Genomic DNA, 16,972 nt, shown 5'->3' on the forward strand with positions numbered 1-16,972 from the left:
ATACGACTTATAGTCGTCACAATGAGAGATCAATGAAGTTACTTCTCGAGTTACTTCAAAAGTACGATTCCATGAGAATGTCTCTTTATGGTTAACAACGACACAATTAGCGATAATGCAGTAAGCAATGAAATTACCATTTCAGATTCAAGATTCAAGATTCTAGTGCTCCTTTTTAAAACTGACTTATAATCATCTCAATAAAGAAATTAAAAGGATTATGAAGAGGTAGTGAGCCATAAATTCATACTTTGAAATAAGGGTACCTGTTCGCGCAGCATTCCTGATCGCGCTACACCAAGTTAGAGCTTAAGAGTCCCCGAACTGCAGAATCCAAATTATTGCATACCAATGAAAATTCAATTGTCATTGCCTCTTTCCTCATATTGCACATTATATTGAAATATAGATATAGTTGAATTCGATCGTAAAGCAATTCGCACGCGTTTTTGTTCCGAAATTTCGATCACGGTTTTCCCGGGGATTTTCGCGTTTTTAGGGCTCTGGACACTACCATAAATGGTCCTTCGAGCCGGATCGGCCTATCAGTGAATCGAAGTGCGCGTAAATCCGTATTTTATCACTGAGTTACGATTCGCTATACGTAGTGCCAGAGTGAGGTTAAATTCACCTTCCCGACGGAACATTCCCGCGGTTGTGAAACGCAATTAATCGTGATGGACAAATTGCTTCGCGAAAGAAAGTCGCTCGACGCGCGGTTGGGACGAGCGAGACAAAATGTCGAAGATCTGTGCAAAAACGAAAGTGTCGATGATGTCGACATTCAGACAGTGCTAGACAACCTCCTGGATGTGTGGGCGGCTTACCTGACGGTCCACCAGCGGATGATGGACAACTGTAATGATGAAGAGCTGGAAGAGATCTTGCAACACCAATCGTCGTTCGAACAAACATTCGTTACGATGAAGGGTACTCTGCTGAAACTCCGGAAAAGGTTTGATTTTTCATCCACTCGCCACGACGACCTGACATCCCAAGATGGCGTTAGTGCTATACAGCAGCTAGCTCAACAGCAGGCAGAATTCATCCGACTGATCTCCAACAGTTTTAATGCAACTAACATGGGCGCTGGCAGCAGCACAACAACCTTTGCAAATAACGTTCCACCTCACATTGATGTCAAGCTTCCGCGGATGAACCTTCCGAGTTTTGGTGGAAATATCCTGGAATGGCCATCCTTTATCGATCTGTTCGACAGCGCGGTGCATAGAAATGCGAGTTTGCTAGATAGTCAGAAGCTTTATTTCCTCAAGACTAATCTAATAGGAGAGGCCGCTGCTTTGTTATCGCATCTGCGCATCGAAGACGCGAATTATGCACCGGCCCTAGCTAAACTCAAGGCGAGATATAACAAACCACTTGAAATCGCCACGCAGCACATTCAACGATTCTTGAGTCAACCATCTTTGACATCGTCATCCGCCGCTGGTTTGCGCTCTTTGCATGATGTGTCTGATGAGGCGATTCGAGCATTGAAGGCGATGAACCAAGAAGGGCGAGACATATGGCTGATATATCTCCTTGTTGAGAAGCTGGACCCGGACAGCAAACAGTTGTGGTGCCAAAAAAGATCAGAAATGAAGGATGAGGACGTGACCTTAGAGAGGTTATTGAACTTCATCGATGCGCAGAGCTGCGCGTTGAAAGCTGTTCTACCGAATCGGCAAAGAAAGCCGATTTTCGTGCCACAAACCAACAAACCTCCCTCGAGCCGAGGGCCAACAACAGCGCTTGTGGCTATGAGCAACAACCCTCCTGCAACAGTATGCAACTTTTGCACAAAATCGCCTCATCAGCTGTATCAGTGCGGTAAGTTTCTTCACGCAAGTTCCAATGACCGACTCCAGTTCATTCGTAGGCAAAATCTCTGCGAGAATTGTCTTCGAAAGCATATTGGAGTACCGTGCCAGTCCGGAAATTGCCGAAAATGCAATCTTCATCATCACACTCGCCTTCATGAAGCCTTTCAACCACCAGTTCCAACACCAGCAATCAGCAACACTGAGGAGCCTCTGACCACTGGTTCACCTACGGCATCGCAAACGCTGATTTCGCCGCTCAGCCTAGCATCTGACCTCACCGACACCAATGTGCTTCTTCTTACCGCTACAATCAATGTCTACGACAAACACGGACGGCCGCACCTTTGCCGAGCGGTACTGGATTGCGCCTCACATTCTAGCTACATCACTGAGGATCTGTGCAATAAATTAGGCTTGTCCACCACCGAGGTGGATTTTGAATATGGTGGGATTGCTGGTACATCTGGGCATGCAAACCGCGGAGCGCTAGTTACATTTTCATCACGGTGCTCTGAGTATCGAAATGTAGTTCCGTGCATCCTATTGAAACGACTTACTGCAGAGCTGCCGATCAAGCCAATCAATGTGGATGATTGGCCGATTCCTGGATCAATCCAATTGGCTGACCCCCAGTTCCACAATCCAGGCAAAATCAGCATGCTCCTCGGAAATAGGCTCTTCTTTCAATTACTCGAACCGGGAACTATTCAGATGGGTTCTAATGACTGCCTTCCCGTGCTGCAAAACACGAAACTTGGATGGGTGGTATCTGGCGGGTATCAAGATAATACAAATCAACCTCACTCCAACGTATCCTCGTGCCTACTGATTGCTTCCAGTGACCCTCTCTCCGATCAGCTGCGCAAGTTTTGGGAACTTGAGGAATACACCAACACCAGTCCTCATCTCAACGACGAAGAGACATTGTGTGAGGAGCATTTCGCTAAACATACAATTCGTGATAGTTCGGGAAAATTCATCGTTCATCTTCCCTTTTCGGAGAGCCTCACGTCACTCGGCAAATCGAGAGACATTGCTGAAAAGAGATTGCTCCACATAGAGCGCAAGCTGGAGCGATGCCCAGAGCTACGCCAACAATATCATGCGTTTATGCGTGAGTACATTGACCTCAAGCATATGAGTCTTGCCACTATATCAGAAACCGACGACTGTGTGTATCTTCCACATCATTGCGTCATCAAGGAAGATAGCTCAACGACGAAATGTCGCATTGTGTTTGATGCATCAGCCAAAACCAGCAATGGTAAAGCCCTCAATGACATTCTGATGACCGGACCAGTGTTGCAGGACTCATTAACGAACATCCTCATGCGTTTCCGATTCCCCCCCGTTGTGTTGGCAGGAGATGTGAAGCAAATGTATAGGATGGTGCAAGTCTGTGAAGAAGATCGAACCAACATTCGAATTTTGTGGCGCTGGACAAAGGACGAAACCCTCCAGGAGTACTGTTTGAATACCGTTACATACGGAACCAAGAGCGCCTCCTACTTGGCAACGAAATGCGTACAAGAGCTGTTACTATCTCATCAGAACGAATTCCCTGCCACCGTCGAGAAGGCTATCAAAGGAATCTACGTCGACGACGTCCTAACGGGAGCCGATACCATTGAGAAGGCTACGGAACTTCGGACGCAGCTATCAAACATATTCGCCTCAGGAGGGTTCCATCTCCGAAAGTGGGCATCTAATTGCCCAGAAGCCCTCGAAGGAGTTCCTGACGAAGATCGTGAGATGAAACTTCCCATCGAGCTCAACGAACCCAATACAATAAAGGCGCTCGGAATCCACTGGCAGCCGTGTAGCGACAAATTCCTGTTTAGCGCCCAAACCCCCAAGATCCTTCAGCCCACAAAGCGCAGTATTCTGTCCAACATCGCTAGTCTGTTTGACCCACTTGGCCTACTAGCACCTATAATCATCCAAGCCAAGTTATTGATGCAGCGCTTGTGGGAGCTGAAGGTGGACTGGGATAGCATTCCCCCTGGTGAGTTGACAAATATCTGGTTTGATTTTGTGCAAAGTCTGGCCGTTCTGAACTCTTTTCAGGTACCACGACGAGTGATCAGCGTTAACAGGATTTGTCGAATGTTCCTACACGGCTACAGTGACGCATCGGAGCGGGCTATGGGTGCCTGCGTGTACATCCGAGCGTTGGACGACGAGGGCAACTGCAGTTCGCATCTGCTTTGCGCAAAATCCAAGGTAGCACCGATTGGAAACAAACGAGCAACGTTGCCCCGGTTGGAGTTATGTGCAGCTGTGATTCTCTCTCGGCTCATCGACAACGTGACGAAGGCAATCAACCAACCTTTCTTCGAGGTGCGTGCCTGGGTGGATTCAAGCGTCCTGCTAGCATGGCTCAATGGAGGGGCTTCTCGCTGGAAAACCTTTGTGGCCAATAGAGTTGCTGAAATTACAACCCACCTACCGGCCATTAATTGGAGCTACATCCCATCGAAACAGAATCCCGCGGACCTCATTTCGCGTGGGGCGTCAGCAGAAGAAATCCAGAATAACAATCTATGGTGGACTGGTCCCATGTGGAATATCGCAGGTGAACACCATCCAACAGTCAGCCCTATACTGACCAGCAGTGACCAACACCACATTACTAGAGAGCAGAGAGCAACAGCGCTCACTCTCGTCAGCCACTATGAGAATTCACTCCTCGATGAGATGATGGCACGATATTATCCCGATCTCAATATGCTTCTTCGGGTTACTGCTCGAATTCTCCGCTTTCGTCGTCGGGATCCACTATCAACATCTCGTCTACTACCGATCGAGCTTGATAGAGCCCAGGTAGTATTCATTCGCCACGTTCAACAGCAGCAGTTTCGAGAAGAGTTCGATTGTCTAAAACGCCAAGGTGAAGTTAGTGTCAACAGTAGCCTTCATCAGCTCAAACCGTTTCTGGACGACGCAGGTGTGATCAGGGTGGGCGGAAGACTGCAACAATCAGGTCTAAGTTATGACGTCAAACATCCCATATTGATGCCCCGAAATTCAATACTCACATCCTATTTGTTGAACCATGATCACATATCTCATCACCACTGCGGGCCCCAACTGCTATTAGCAATATCGAGAAGGCGATACTGGATCGTCCGTGGTGCAAGTGCGGCAAGAAAGGTGTATCGTCAGTGTGTAACATGTGTGCGTGCTAAGCCAGCACCCACGCACCAACAGATGGGACAGCTGCCATCAGATCGAATACAGCCAAATCCACCATTTTCCATATCTGGCGTAGACTACGCTGGTCCGATCAGCATTATTGGACGTAGGATGCGAGGTGCGAAGCCGAGCAAGGGCTACATTGCTCTGTTTGTTTGTTTTTCAACAAAGGCCGTGCATATGGAGGTCGTGTCGGAACTCACTACCGCTGCCTTTCTGGCAGCATTTACACGTTTCTCCAGTCGCTATGGCCTACCTGGGAAATTATATTCGGATAACGCTACTACCTTCCGTTCAGCGTCGAAACAGCTCCGAGAATTGTACGACCACTTAAATTCTACCACTCGCAAGGATCAAGTGACTGATTTTATGACCGACAAAGGCGTGGAATGGAGCTTCATACCTGCACGTTCTCCACACCATGGTGGATTGTGGGAATCAGCGATTAAGGTAGCAAAACAACACTTAGCGAAGATAACGACGTCCTACATCTTCACATTCGAAGAGTTGTCAACATTGGTTGCCCAAGTCGCTGCCACCATGAACTCCAGGCCCATCACACCAATTTCGGATAGTCCAATGGACCCGCAGCCGCTTACTCCCGCTCATCTGCTCATTGGAAGGGCGCTCACCACTGTGCCTGAAATCAATCTCTTGGAACGAAAAATATCCTCGATGACACGGTGGGAATTCATCCAGCGACTTTCCCAGGAGTTTCGATCTAGATGGCAGAAAGAATATGTGTTATCCTTACAACGAATGGTCAAATGGCAACGAACTTCAAGAAACTGTCCTGTTGGTGCCTTCGTTCTTCTAGTGGACGACAACGCGAAGCCGAAGCAGTGGCCTGTGGGTAGAATCACCGAAACGTTCCCTGGACCTGACGGCTTGACACGAGTCGTATCGGTAAGGACTGGTAACGGAATTTTTCGTCGGGACATAAGAAAGGTAAGACTCATTCCGCTGGATTTAGACGAGTACGTGCCAAGGAGATATGAGCATGATAATCCTGGAGAGATTATGGTGGGCGGCTTATGTTCGCGCAGCATTCCTGATCGCGCTACACCAAGTTAGAGCTTAAGAGTCCCCGAACTGCAGAATCCAAATTATTGCATACCAATGAAAATTCAATTGTCATTGCCTCTTTCCTCATATTGCACATTATATTGAAATATAGATATAGTTGAATTCGATCGTAAAGCAATTCGCACGCGTTTTTGTTCCGAAATTTCGATCACGGTTTTCCCGGGGATTTTCGCGTTTTTAGGGCTCTGGACACTACCAGTACCATTGAAAAAGATTTACAGAAGAAACCCCCTTCAAGATTATAAATGATACGGCATACAATCTTCGCCATATGTTATGATGAAGACATTAATAAAGTTACTAATTGATAACAGCTTCATGAGAATGTTTCTTCATGACTGTCAAGGATACGTCATACAGTCACACCACAATGAAAGATCAATAAAGTAACTTTTTGATATACTAGAAAAGAACGATATACTAGAAAAGAACGATTTCATGAGAATGTCCCTTTATGATAAATAACAGTACGACACATAGTCACCGCAATGAGAGATCAATGAAGTTAATTATTTGATAATCAGGCACCCGACTGCCTAAGTGTTACGTTCTGTTTTCAACCTAGTTCCATGGACCGGTGGCTGTTGCGGAATTAAATTCTTGAGTTACTATAGAAGTACGATTTCATGAGAATGCCCTTCAATGATCAACAACGATACGAAATGTAGTCGTCTTGGGCTACTACCAAAAAACAATTTTATGAGTATGCCTCTTTATGATTAATAACGATACGACATATAGTCGTCACAATGAGAGATCAATGAAGTTACTTCTCGAGTTACTTTAAAAGTACGATGCCATGAGAATGTCTCTTTATGCGTTGTTAACCATACGGCATATAGTTGTCGCAATGAGTTCAATGAAGTTACTTCATGAGTTACTATTGAAGAACGATTTCATGAGAATATATCTTTATGATTAACAGCGATACGTCATATACTCGTCGCAATTAGAGATCAATGAAGTTGCTTCTTGAGTTACTATAAGAAAACGACTTCATGAGAATGTCCTTTTAGGATTACCAACGATACGACATATAATCATCGCAATGAGAGATCAATGAAGTTACATCTTAAGTTACTACACAAGAACAATTTTATAAGTATGCCCCTTTATGATTAACAACGATACGACATAGTCGTCTTGGGCTACTACCAAAAAACAATTTTATGAGTATGCCTCTTTATGATTAATAACGATACGACATATAGTCGTCACAATGAGAGATCAATGAAGTTACTTCTCGAGTTACTTTAAAAGTACGATTTCATGAGAATGTCTCTTTATGGTTAACAACGAGACGACATATATTTATCGCAATGAGTTCAATGGAGATACTTTGCGAGTTACTATTAAAGAACGATTTCATGAGAATTTCCCTTCAAAATTTACAATGACACGATACTCAATTTGCTAATATGCTAAAGTAATGATACACCATATAGACGCTGCAATAGTTGATAATGTGAACAACAAAATTACAAAATAAAGGAATTTTAAAAGTATATTTACCTCACAGTCTGACAAAAAACCTTCCATAAAAAGTCAGCAAACGCCAATTCCTGTCGAAAGCAAACCCAGCCGTGCGATAACTAAGCTCATTCAAATTTCATGCTGCCTGCTTGAGCCAACAATCACCATGTTCAATGGAATAGCAACTACAACAGCTGTTTAACCCTACTAGTTTTTTTTCGTTCTTTTCCCTCATCGACTCAAGTCAACCAGAGTCAGATGGGCGATAGACAGCATTTACTAGAGGCTTCGATTCAGAGTTTACTGAGAACTAGTGCGTTATCGAACCAGTGGATTACCTCCGCAGCCAACTTATCTGAATAATTATGCTTACTACTCAGACTAGTTTGCACAATTCATTCGCCCATTTGTACTGCGTTCCATTATGATAAGATACAAGATATGGTATGATCAGTTTCAAGGCCAAAAATGTAAAAAAATCCTGTATTCGAAGTTCTCCGAGACTTGGTCGATAAAGAAGAATAAATTTCACGAAAAATTATTTAAAATAAAACAAATGAAACACGCACGGTACACCGCAAAGCTTCTAAAGCTGGGATATTGCTGGTTTTGCTGCGATTATTTCTATATCTATGAATAGTTCCAGGTATTTTTGCTTGAAGAGCAACTGGGTCGATAAAGTAGGTCCAGCCTAGAGTAGAAAATGGTCAGGGAACCGGACAGGAACAATACGGTTCACCACGACACTTTTTGAACTGATGAACTGCCACATTGCCGAATTTATTCCGTTTGGTCCTATATCTTGTGTAACCTTTCTCGGCGGCGAAGGTAGCCGATAAAGTAGAAATGCCCATGGAAAGCTGCCTGAAGTATTGCGATTGTACGTGTGCAGCATTAACCGAGGATATTTTCACAGGAGCAATAATGACGGAAACTTTAACTTGGCTCAATGCAAACAATGTCATACCCAGCAATGAGAGTAGCTTTACCTGAGTGGCATCCTACTTTATCGACCATATGTATCCCTATCGCTCAACCGTACATATTCCATTAAAAGTTTATACTCCTATAACGTCAGTAATAATCAGTTCAGAGGCCATCCAGTTCAAAGCATTTTATCACTCCGGATAATTGCGCTTGTAACTGGTACTACTTTATCGACTACTATCAACAAAAAACACAACAGTATTCAAAGAAATTAAAAACGTAGGGGTTCAATCGACAAATTCACAACGTAGAAGACTGTGCAGTGGACCATATTTCTAGCTTTAGATTCAATTATGTCAATTTATTTAGAAATTGTTCTACTTTATCGATCACTTTCCACTCCTAAAAATATGAAAAAAAAGAGTGGATCGAGAATTGGTCAATTTAGAGCCGTTGTGTATGATCAAGCCATTTCGGTTCGATTCGTCATAAAATTTAACTGCAGACTGGTCCTGCTATATCGATGATTATTCCCGATTCCAAGCAGAAGTATTCGTGAAACACTTGAAGAAACTGGCTCTGAGCAGAAATTCAAACAGGGTAATGTCGGAACTATATTAAATCAAAGAGCACACTATGTAGCGCATTAAAGTGCTTTGATTCAATTTGCCGAATAATTTTACTTACCAGTGGTCCTACTTTATCGACCAGTTTTCACTCCGAGTAGCGAAAAAAGGACATAGGGAACCAGGTCGATAAAGTAGATCCAACCTTGAGTGAAATTGACCGGCTGAATCGAACAGGAGCAATATGGTTCACCAGGAAACACTTTGAACTGAGATATAACGGAATTTACTCCGTCTTGTCCAATTTCTCCGATAATTCTGCTCGAACGAGAATACAGTTGATAAAGAAGGAGCTGACTTTGGTACACCATTATACAAGTAAAATTTCGTAGACCCGGCAGACTTTACTTAGCCTGATGCAAATAAATGCACAATGTTCAATTTAAAAGTAATAGCAGTAAAATCAGAAATATTTCAGCTCAGAGGGCATTTCCACCAGCTGTCTATTCTCCGGATAATTTTGCTTGAATATGGTTCTACTTCATCGACCACTCTTAACATTTATGTTTAAGAGTACTAAAAACAGAATATACTACAACCAGACGATTTATCGGATAGTTGTGCTTGGCACTAGTTCGATTTATCGGCCAGCTTCCACTCCGACTAGAGGAAACGAGATCGATAAAGTAGGGTTAATACTGATCGACCGGGGAATCGAGCAGGAGCAATATGGTTCACAACAAAACATTTTGAACTGAGAAAAATATTGCGTAATTTACTCCGTTTTGTCGAATTTTAACGACTCGAAGAAAAGGCAGCCGATAAAGTAGAATCAGTGTTTGGTACAACTGCTCGAAGAAACACGATTGTACGCGCAAAACATAAATTAAGTATAATTTCGTGGACCCGAAGGCGGAAGCTTTAACTTGCCCTGATGCGAACAGTGTCGTGGCTAGCGGCGGAAGCAGCTAAGCAATCTACATGATTGGTCCTACTTTTACAAGTTTAGTTTAGAATGGCTCTACTTTATCGATAAATTTCCACTTCAAATGGAAATACATGAGAAATATGTAAAGAAATAGAGGGAGTATTGTAGCTTTTGTGTGTGTGATCAAATCATTTCTAATCGATTTACCCCCAAAAAAATCCTTTGTCCACTCCCAACCCTGCTTTATCGATCATTTTCCATTCCAAGCAGAAATGTATAAAATCAGATCAGGGTTAAATTTAGAAATAGTTTATTTCAGATGTTTGCTGGCACTCGCAGTCTAGGAGATCAAAACGGACAGTTTTGTTCTGCCCGACGTTTCGGCTCTTTATATTTGGCCTTTTTCAAGGGTGGAACTGCCTACCGTTCTTCGTTTTTGACTTCTGCCGTTTTGTGCATTTAGAACTTCTGGAATGCAGTTTTAAACAATTATAAATTATTGGTAGAAAAGGGGTCACTGACTATTCTCAATGACCTCCACTACGCTGTTCATCGAGATGTTATTTAACTGTCCAAAACGGCAGGATACAAAAACGAAGAACAGTACAGTGCCGAAATGTTGGGCAGAACAAAACTATTTGTTTTGATCCCCTATACTGCAAGAGCCAGCAAAAATAAAAAAAAAATCAGTTGAATCGTTACGTTCAGTTCAGAACAACATGCAATACATTATAACATGGGACAACTTCAGTAGTTCTGCTTTATCGATCAGTTCGCTCTCCGAGTAAAAATGCATGAGACAGGTTCAAAGAGCATCGGAGGTAATACCAACAAATTAACAGCTTCGAAAAGTGTATGGTGGATCATATCGCTTACACTACACAAAACAGTTTCACTGACGGCTGGTTCTACTAAATCGAACACGATCTACTCGAATGACGCAGCAGCCGATAAAGTAGAAGCAGTGTTTGGTAAAACTGCTCGTAGAAACACGTGTGCACGCGGAACACATAAGCTAAGGATAATTCCGTGGTCCCAAAAGACAAAAGCTTTAACTTGCCTTGATGCGAACCAACAGTGTCGGGGAAAGCAGCTATTACAGCTACACGATTGTTCCTACTTTATCGACCACATTCCATTCGAAGCAGGAATACATGTTCAACTTGAAAAAAACTTGTGGGAGTAAATTCAGTAATGTTTTAGTTTAGAATTCAGTTTACTTTTAATCAATTTTCTGGATAACTCCGCACAAAAATGGTGCTGCTTTATCGACTATTCACAACAGAAATACAAAAGGAATGTCCAAAGAAAGGAATATTGGGGACGAATCGCAATTTAAAGCAAATGATTTTTTGAAGGATTTTTTTCGTTGAACCGAAAAACAAAATAATTTACCTCAAAACCTCGAACGAAAAAGCTGGCTCCGGCAATGTCCGCTCTCAGAGATTTTCCTAAAAGTTATTTCCAAAATTCTATCACGAGTTATCTTTTCAGATATTCCACCAGAAGCTCCTCTCAGCGTGAAATCGGTAAACGACAACACTGCAATATCTCCCCGATTAGACATTTCCAACAAAAATGAAACATAATTATAACTAACCCTGATATTTAAAACTCCTTGTGTTATTATTCTGTTTAAAGTATTTGGTGTATAGGAATTGTTATAACACAATTGTATCACATTATGTTACGAAAGTTGTTTCATAACTCACTGTTATATACTTAAGTTTTGATTCTTTAGCATTCAGATAGTAATTGTTACATAGTTGCATCAAATTATGATAGAACTAGTCATTTTAAAGATAAGATGAATATAAGTTTTTTTCTGGAATACGCCAGTGTACTTTTTGTTATAATTTTAGTTATTTTAACATCATCCTGCATCTAGTTTATCACATAAAAAATTATTGAAAATTATCATAACATCATAACAAAATATGTTACAAACTTGACATATTTTCTAGTCGGGTGGGTTTCGGACGAAACTTTAGATTTTTGAATGACGATTCACGTGGAACATTTCACTCTACAGTCTGTTACTGCTCTATTAGCCTCACAAACGAGTATGTCAAGAATTTTCTAGGAAACACTGCTGAGACTTCACTAAGCTTTCAAAAACTTTTTATCCGACTAGAAGATTGTAACAAAAATATAACATAATTATAACAAACCCTGATATTTATAACTCATTGTGATATAATCAAGTTTTTATATCTTTGGGGTATTAAAATATTATATCTCAATTATATCATATTATGTTATGAATGTTGTTTAATAACTCATTGTGAAATAATTTAGTTTCAATTACTTGACATTCAGAAAATCATTTTGTACAATTGTATCAAAATATGATAGGAGCTAGTTTTCTTGAAGCTAAAACTTATATCATATTTTGTTATAATATTGATCAGATCATAAAAAATAGGTTATTATTTTGATTAGACCGGTGTACTTTTTGTTACAATTTTAGTTTTTTTTTTAACAGCATCCTGCACCTAGTTTATAACATAGAAAATTTGTATAACATCATAACACAATGTGTTATAAACTTGATAGATTTTCTAGTCAGGTAGTTATATGGCAAAGATTCGGACAGCAAATCCCATAGTGTTTTCGCTAGGATTTTAATGACGAAAATTGATGTTTAGATCAAAATCAAAAATTTGGGTATTAGAGGGTTGATGTTACTGTTTTATGCGTTCTTATATTTTGCAAGCCAACTCAAATGAAATTGAAGTATCCGAATTATATCGGCGACAATCTTTCCGTTCATGTAACCGGCGGCGACGAAGAGACCCCAGCAGCAGAATAATTGAAGCTGCGAAAGTTGTTTGGCATGTTTTGGTAGAAAGAGGTAGGTAGGTAGGTACCACCACAACGACAAGTGGTTTTGCATTTTTTTTTTCGGTTACTTTTTGCATCGAACCAGTCGACATCAAATTTTGAGGCCACCACGCCGGTTCAGCCAAAGGACCGGTTTCTGGTGTGGTTGGTGATCTGTCTGGTGTTACTGTGGTAGGTACTGAGGGAAACCTTTCATGGAGAAGAGAAATTCGAACTACTCTGGTCCTGGGGGTTTGATCACATGGAGGAGACATACAGCAGATCGATCTTCGGAAAGCATCGTTTACACAAAGTTGACTGGCTGATAGTTGGGCTATGCACATTTGACTGTATTTTTGCTATTCAAGGATTCAAACAAGGATTACAACAAATTCTTTTAATTTTGTAAAGAAAAATTCCTCATGTACTCCAAATTTTACAAAGAATTCTTTCAAAGTATCTTGAGCAGAAATTCCTCCAAGGATTCATTCATAAATTCGTTCCAAGATTTCTTCAAAAATTTCTGTAGGCATTTATTCAGAATTTTTTTCAGAGATTTATTTAATAAAACTTTCATCTATGCCTTAAGAAACTATTCCAGAGTTTTTCAGAAAATGTTTCAAAAGTTTGTTCTAAATTTTGTACTGGGATTACTTTGGAAATTCTTCCAAAGATTTCACCAGAAATTCATACAGCAGTTTCCAATTTATCCACAAATTCCACTAGGGATTCCTCCAGAAATTTCACTAAGAGTTGTGTATGAGTTTCTGCAGGAATTCCTCCGAGATTTCTTTAAAAATTCCTTATTTATTCGGGATATTTCAAGATTTTTTTTTTCCGGAAAATCCTTCGGAAATTCCTTCAAGCATTCTCTCAAATGATTTTGCAAGGATTTATTCCAAAACTTTCTCCAGGATTTGCTTTAGAAATGTTTGCAAGAAAATGTGTGAGATCCATTCGGGAATTTTCTGCAGGGATTCCTATAGAAACTCCCCCAGAGGTTCCTTCACACATTCAGAAATTCTCCCATGGTTTTGCCTTTCTCGTACACCGAAGTGTACTGAAAGGCTATATGTTCACTCAAAAAACGAATTTTCGATAGAAGGCTCGGGGGTCAAGTCACATATACCAACCAACTCAGTTCGATGATTTGAGATGATGTCTGTATGTGTGTATGTATGTATGTATGTATGTCTGTGCACAAAGAAATTTTACTCATTTTTAATGCACTTCCCATTGGCCGATTTTCGGATTACAGCTTGAATCGAACCGGAATTTCACCGCATTGTTTGCTAATTAAAATGGTTCGGATCGGTCGAGGCGTTTCGAAGTTATGACCATATCAGTGATCCGGACCAGCACCGGTAGAACTGGCCGTATATAAAACTCAACCAAGCCCCATCAGGCGCCGTCCACAAATTACGTAACGCTATAGGGGGAGGGGGGGAGTACGGTGGAGCGTTACAGTCCATACGCAAAATTTAGGATTTTCATACAAAAAACGTTACGGAGTGGGTAAAAATGTCGATTTTAGCGTTACGTAATAAATGGATGCTGCCTCATGCGACACATCAAACTGCGGCAATTTTTGTAACCTTTAACATGGTTGACGAATTTTATGCAGACAAAATTCAAGATGGTGGCCTAATATTCAAGATGGCGGCTGTTCAATAGAGTTTTAGGCTCTAAAACCATACAATATGGGTATATTTGGTATGAGGCAGATGTCCTTGTCCAAAAATGGTGACCAGAATATCCAAGATGGCGCCTCCAAATTCAAGATGGCTACTGTTTAATGGAGGACCATGCAATATGGGTATATTTGGTATGGGGAAGAAGTCTAGACTCCAAAAATGGCGACTAGATTATCCATGATGGCGGTCACTAGAAATGCAAGATGACGGTTCAACATTCAGGATGGCGGCTGTTTAATGGAGTTTTAGGCTCTAAAACCATGCAATATGGTTATATCTGGTATTGGGAAGAAGCCTGGAGTCCAAAAATGACGGTTAAAATATCCAAGATGGCGAAAAAATATCCAAGATGGCGGCATGTACTTGAAGATGGCGGCTGTTTAATGGAGGTTTAGGCTCCAAAATCGTTCAATATGGGTATAGTTAGTATGGGGAAGACAACCGGAGTTCAAAAATAGCGACCAGAATATTCAACATGGCGTCTCTAAATTCAAAATGGCGACTGTTTAATGAAGTTTTGGGCTCTAAAACCATTCCATATTGGTGTATCTGGTATGGGGAAGAAGTCTAGAGTTCAAAAATGGCGACCAGAATTTCCAAGCTGCCGGACTCAAATTCAAAATGGCGGCTCAAAATTTAAGATTGCCGTTGTTTTTCAAGAGTTTAACACTCAAAAATCAAAAGCCAGATAAACCATATGATCTCTTGATGCCATGAAATGGATTTCTGTTAAACGTATGAAAGTGCGATATTCATCAACATTTCACTTGAGTTGTGTTGAAATGCGTTTTCGAAGGCACAAGAAAGGCGCCAATACCGCTAGGTGGATTAATTAGGTTTTTATTATAAATTCAACTAATATTTTTTTTTTCGAGATTTTACTCTAGAGGGCATTTATTCGACTAATAATTTCTTCAAAAATATCTCCAGATTTCTCCAAGGATTACTTTGAAGAAACTTCTACAGATTTTTCGATAATTTTTTCATGGACTCATGCTGAAAAACGTCCTAGGATTCATTTATAGAATATTTTACGAGTTCTTTAAGAAGGAATCTCCCAGGGATTCTTAAAGAAATTCCCTACGATTTTTTTTTTCAAATTTTCTTTCCATAGAGATTTTTTCAAAAAAAAAAATCAAAGCGTTCATCTAGAAAACATTCCATGTACTTTCTTTGAAGTACCCCATGATTTTTTTTCATAGAAAATTATTCACAGATACTATAAGAATCAGAAATTTGAAACTCTTTCAAAATTTTCTCAGAAGCTTTTTAAAGAATTGTTAAGGAAAGTTTCTTCACATTCCTTCAGATATTTCTTCAAGACATTTCTCTTCCAGAAATAGTGGCAAGGATGTCTTAAAAATCTTAAAAAATCCTCCAAGAAATTCCTTCAGAAACTTTTCTACAGATTCATTCAGAGAGTCTTGTAAGCATTTTTACGGAAGGGAAGGAAGACAATCTTGAAGATGTTTGTGCGGGAGGAATTCCTAGTTATTTCATCAGAAATTTCGCCGGGTATCCTCTATGTACTTTCTCAAAAAATCCTCCAGGATTGCCTCCAAGCGTACCTCTAGGAATTTGTCTATGTATTTTCCAGGAATTCATTAAAACATTGTTGAGGATTTTCATTTCTCCAGGATTTTTGTTTTCCAACAGTATGTCAAGAAGTTTTGTAAGGTGTTTCTTCAGAAGAACCATCTATGGATTCTTGAAATATTCCTGTTTTTTTTAAGAATTTCTTTTAAGAATTTTTTAATAATTTTCTTCAGAGATTTTTTTAATTACTTCTGAAATTTCTTCGGCGATACTTTCGGAAAAAATCTTTAGATACTTCTTCAATATACCTAGAATTACTTCAGAAATTTCAGTAGGGATTTCTTAAAAAGTTGTTCGATGGATTCTTCCAGAAGTTGTTCCAGCAGCTCCTTCAGGAATTGCTCAAGTTCATTGAATCCGGAGATATTACAGTTCAAAGTTATTTCTCGAATATTTATGCCTTTTTCTAGAATCTTTCGAACTTCATGTAGAACAGAACGATATTTTCCAAATTTAGACCATTGATACACAACTAGTTGATCAATTTAAATTAAAAAATTGAGAATATTTGATACACTTTTCGAAACGTTAAAGCTGTTTGCTTTGACGCTCTTATGGGTGCTCCACAAAACAATTTATTGATATGAAGTGTATGTAGTATAGAATGACCTATATGTACATCTTAAACATCATTGAAGTAAAGTCGAAACGAAACTGGAAGAACAGGAGGACGGAGAAGAGAGTGTATAGCATGACATTAACTCATCTCGTTTTGTTTTTGTCTCTGGATCTAAGCGGAAGCTTCGCCTAACGCGCCCGCCTCCCCCACCGGCGTCGATCAAATACGCAAATGTGCGGCGGCCATTTAGGAGAAGTAACAGCTTTATGCATGATCGATTCGATTCCGATTCCGATTCCTCC

At 40.5% G+C, this 16,972-nt stretch overlaps 2 protein-coding genes across 2 annotated transcripts in view; one reads left to right on the forward strand and one right to left on the reverse strand.

The window, feature by feature from the left end:
- LOC109422062 (protein gone early) overlaps positions 1 to 16,972 on the reverse strand; it is a 349,322-nt gene that overhangs the window by 301,547 nt on the left and 30,803 nt on the right. The gene's annotated exons all lie outside the window — the stretch shown is intronic.
- Positions 245 to 5,738, forward strand: LOC134285012 (uncharacterized). Its single transcript, XM_062844851.1, has 2 exons — positions 245 to 5,468; positions 5,570 to 5,738. Exons 1-2 carry the CDS (start codon positions 678 to 680, stop codon positions 5,591 to 5,593), a joined length of 4,815 nt encoding a protein of 1,604 aa, XP_062700835.1. The 5' UTR covers positions 245 to 677; the 3' UTR covers positions 5,594 to 5,738.

This window comes from Aedes albopictus, chromosome 1 (assembly GCF_035046485.1).
Source record: "Aedes albopictus strain Foshan chromosome 1, AalbF5, whole genome shotgun sequence".
In the NCBI taxonomy this organism is placed as follows: Eukaryota; Metazoa; Arthropoda; class Insecta; order Diptera; family Culicidae; genus Aedes; species Aedes albopictus.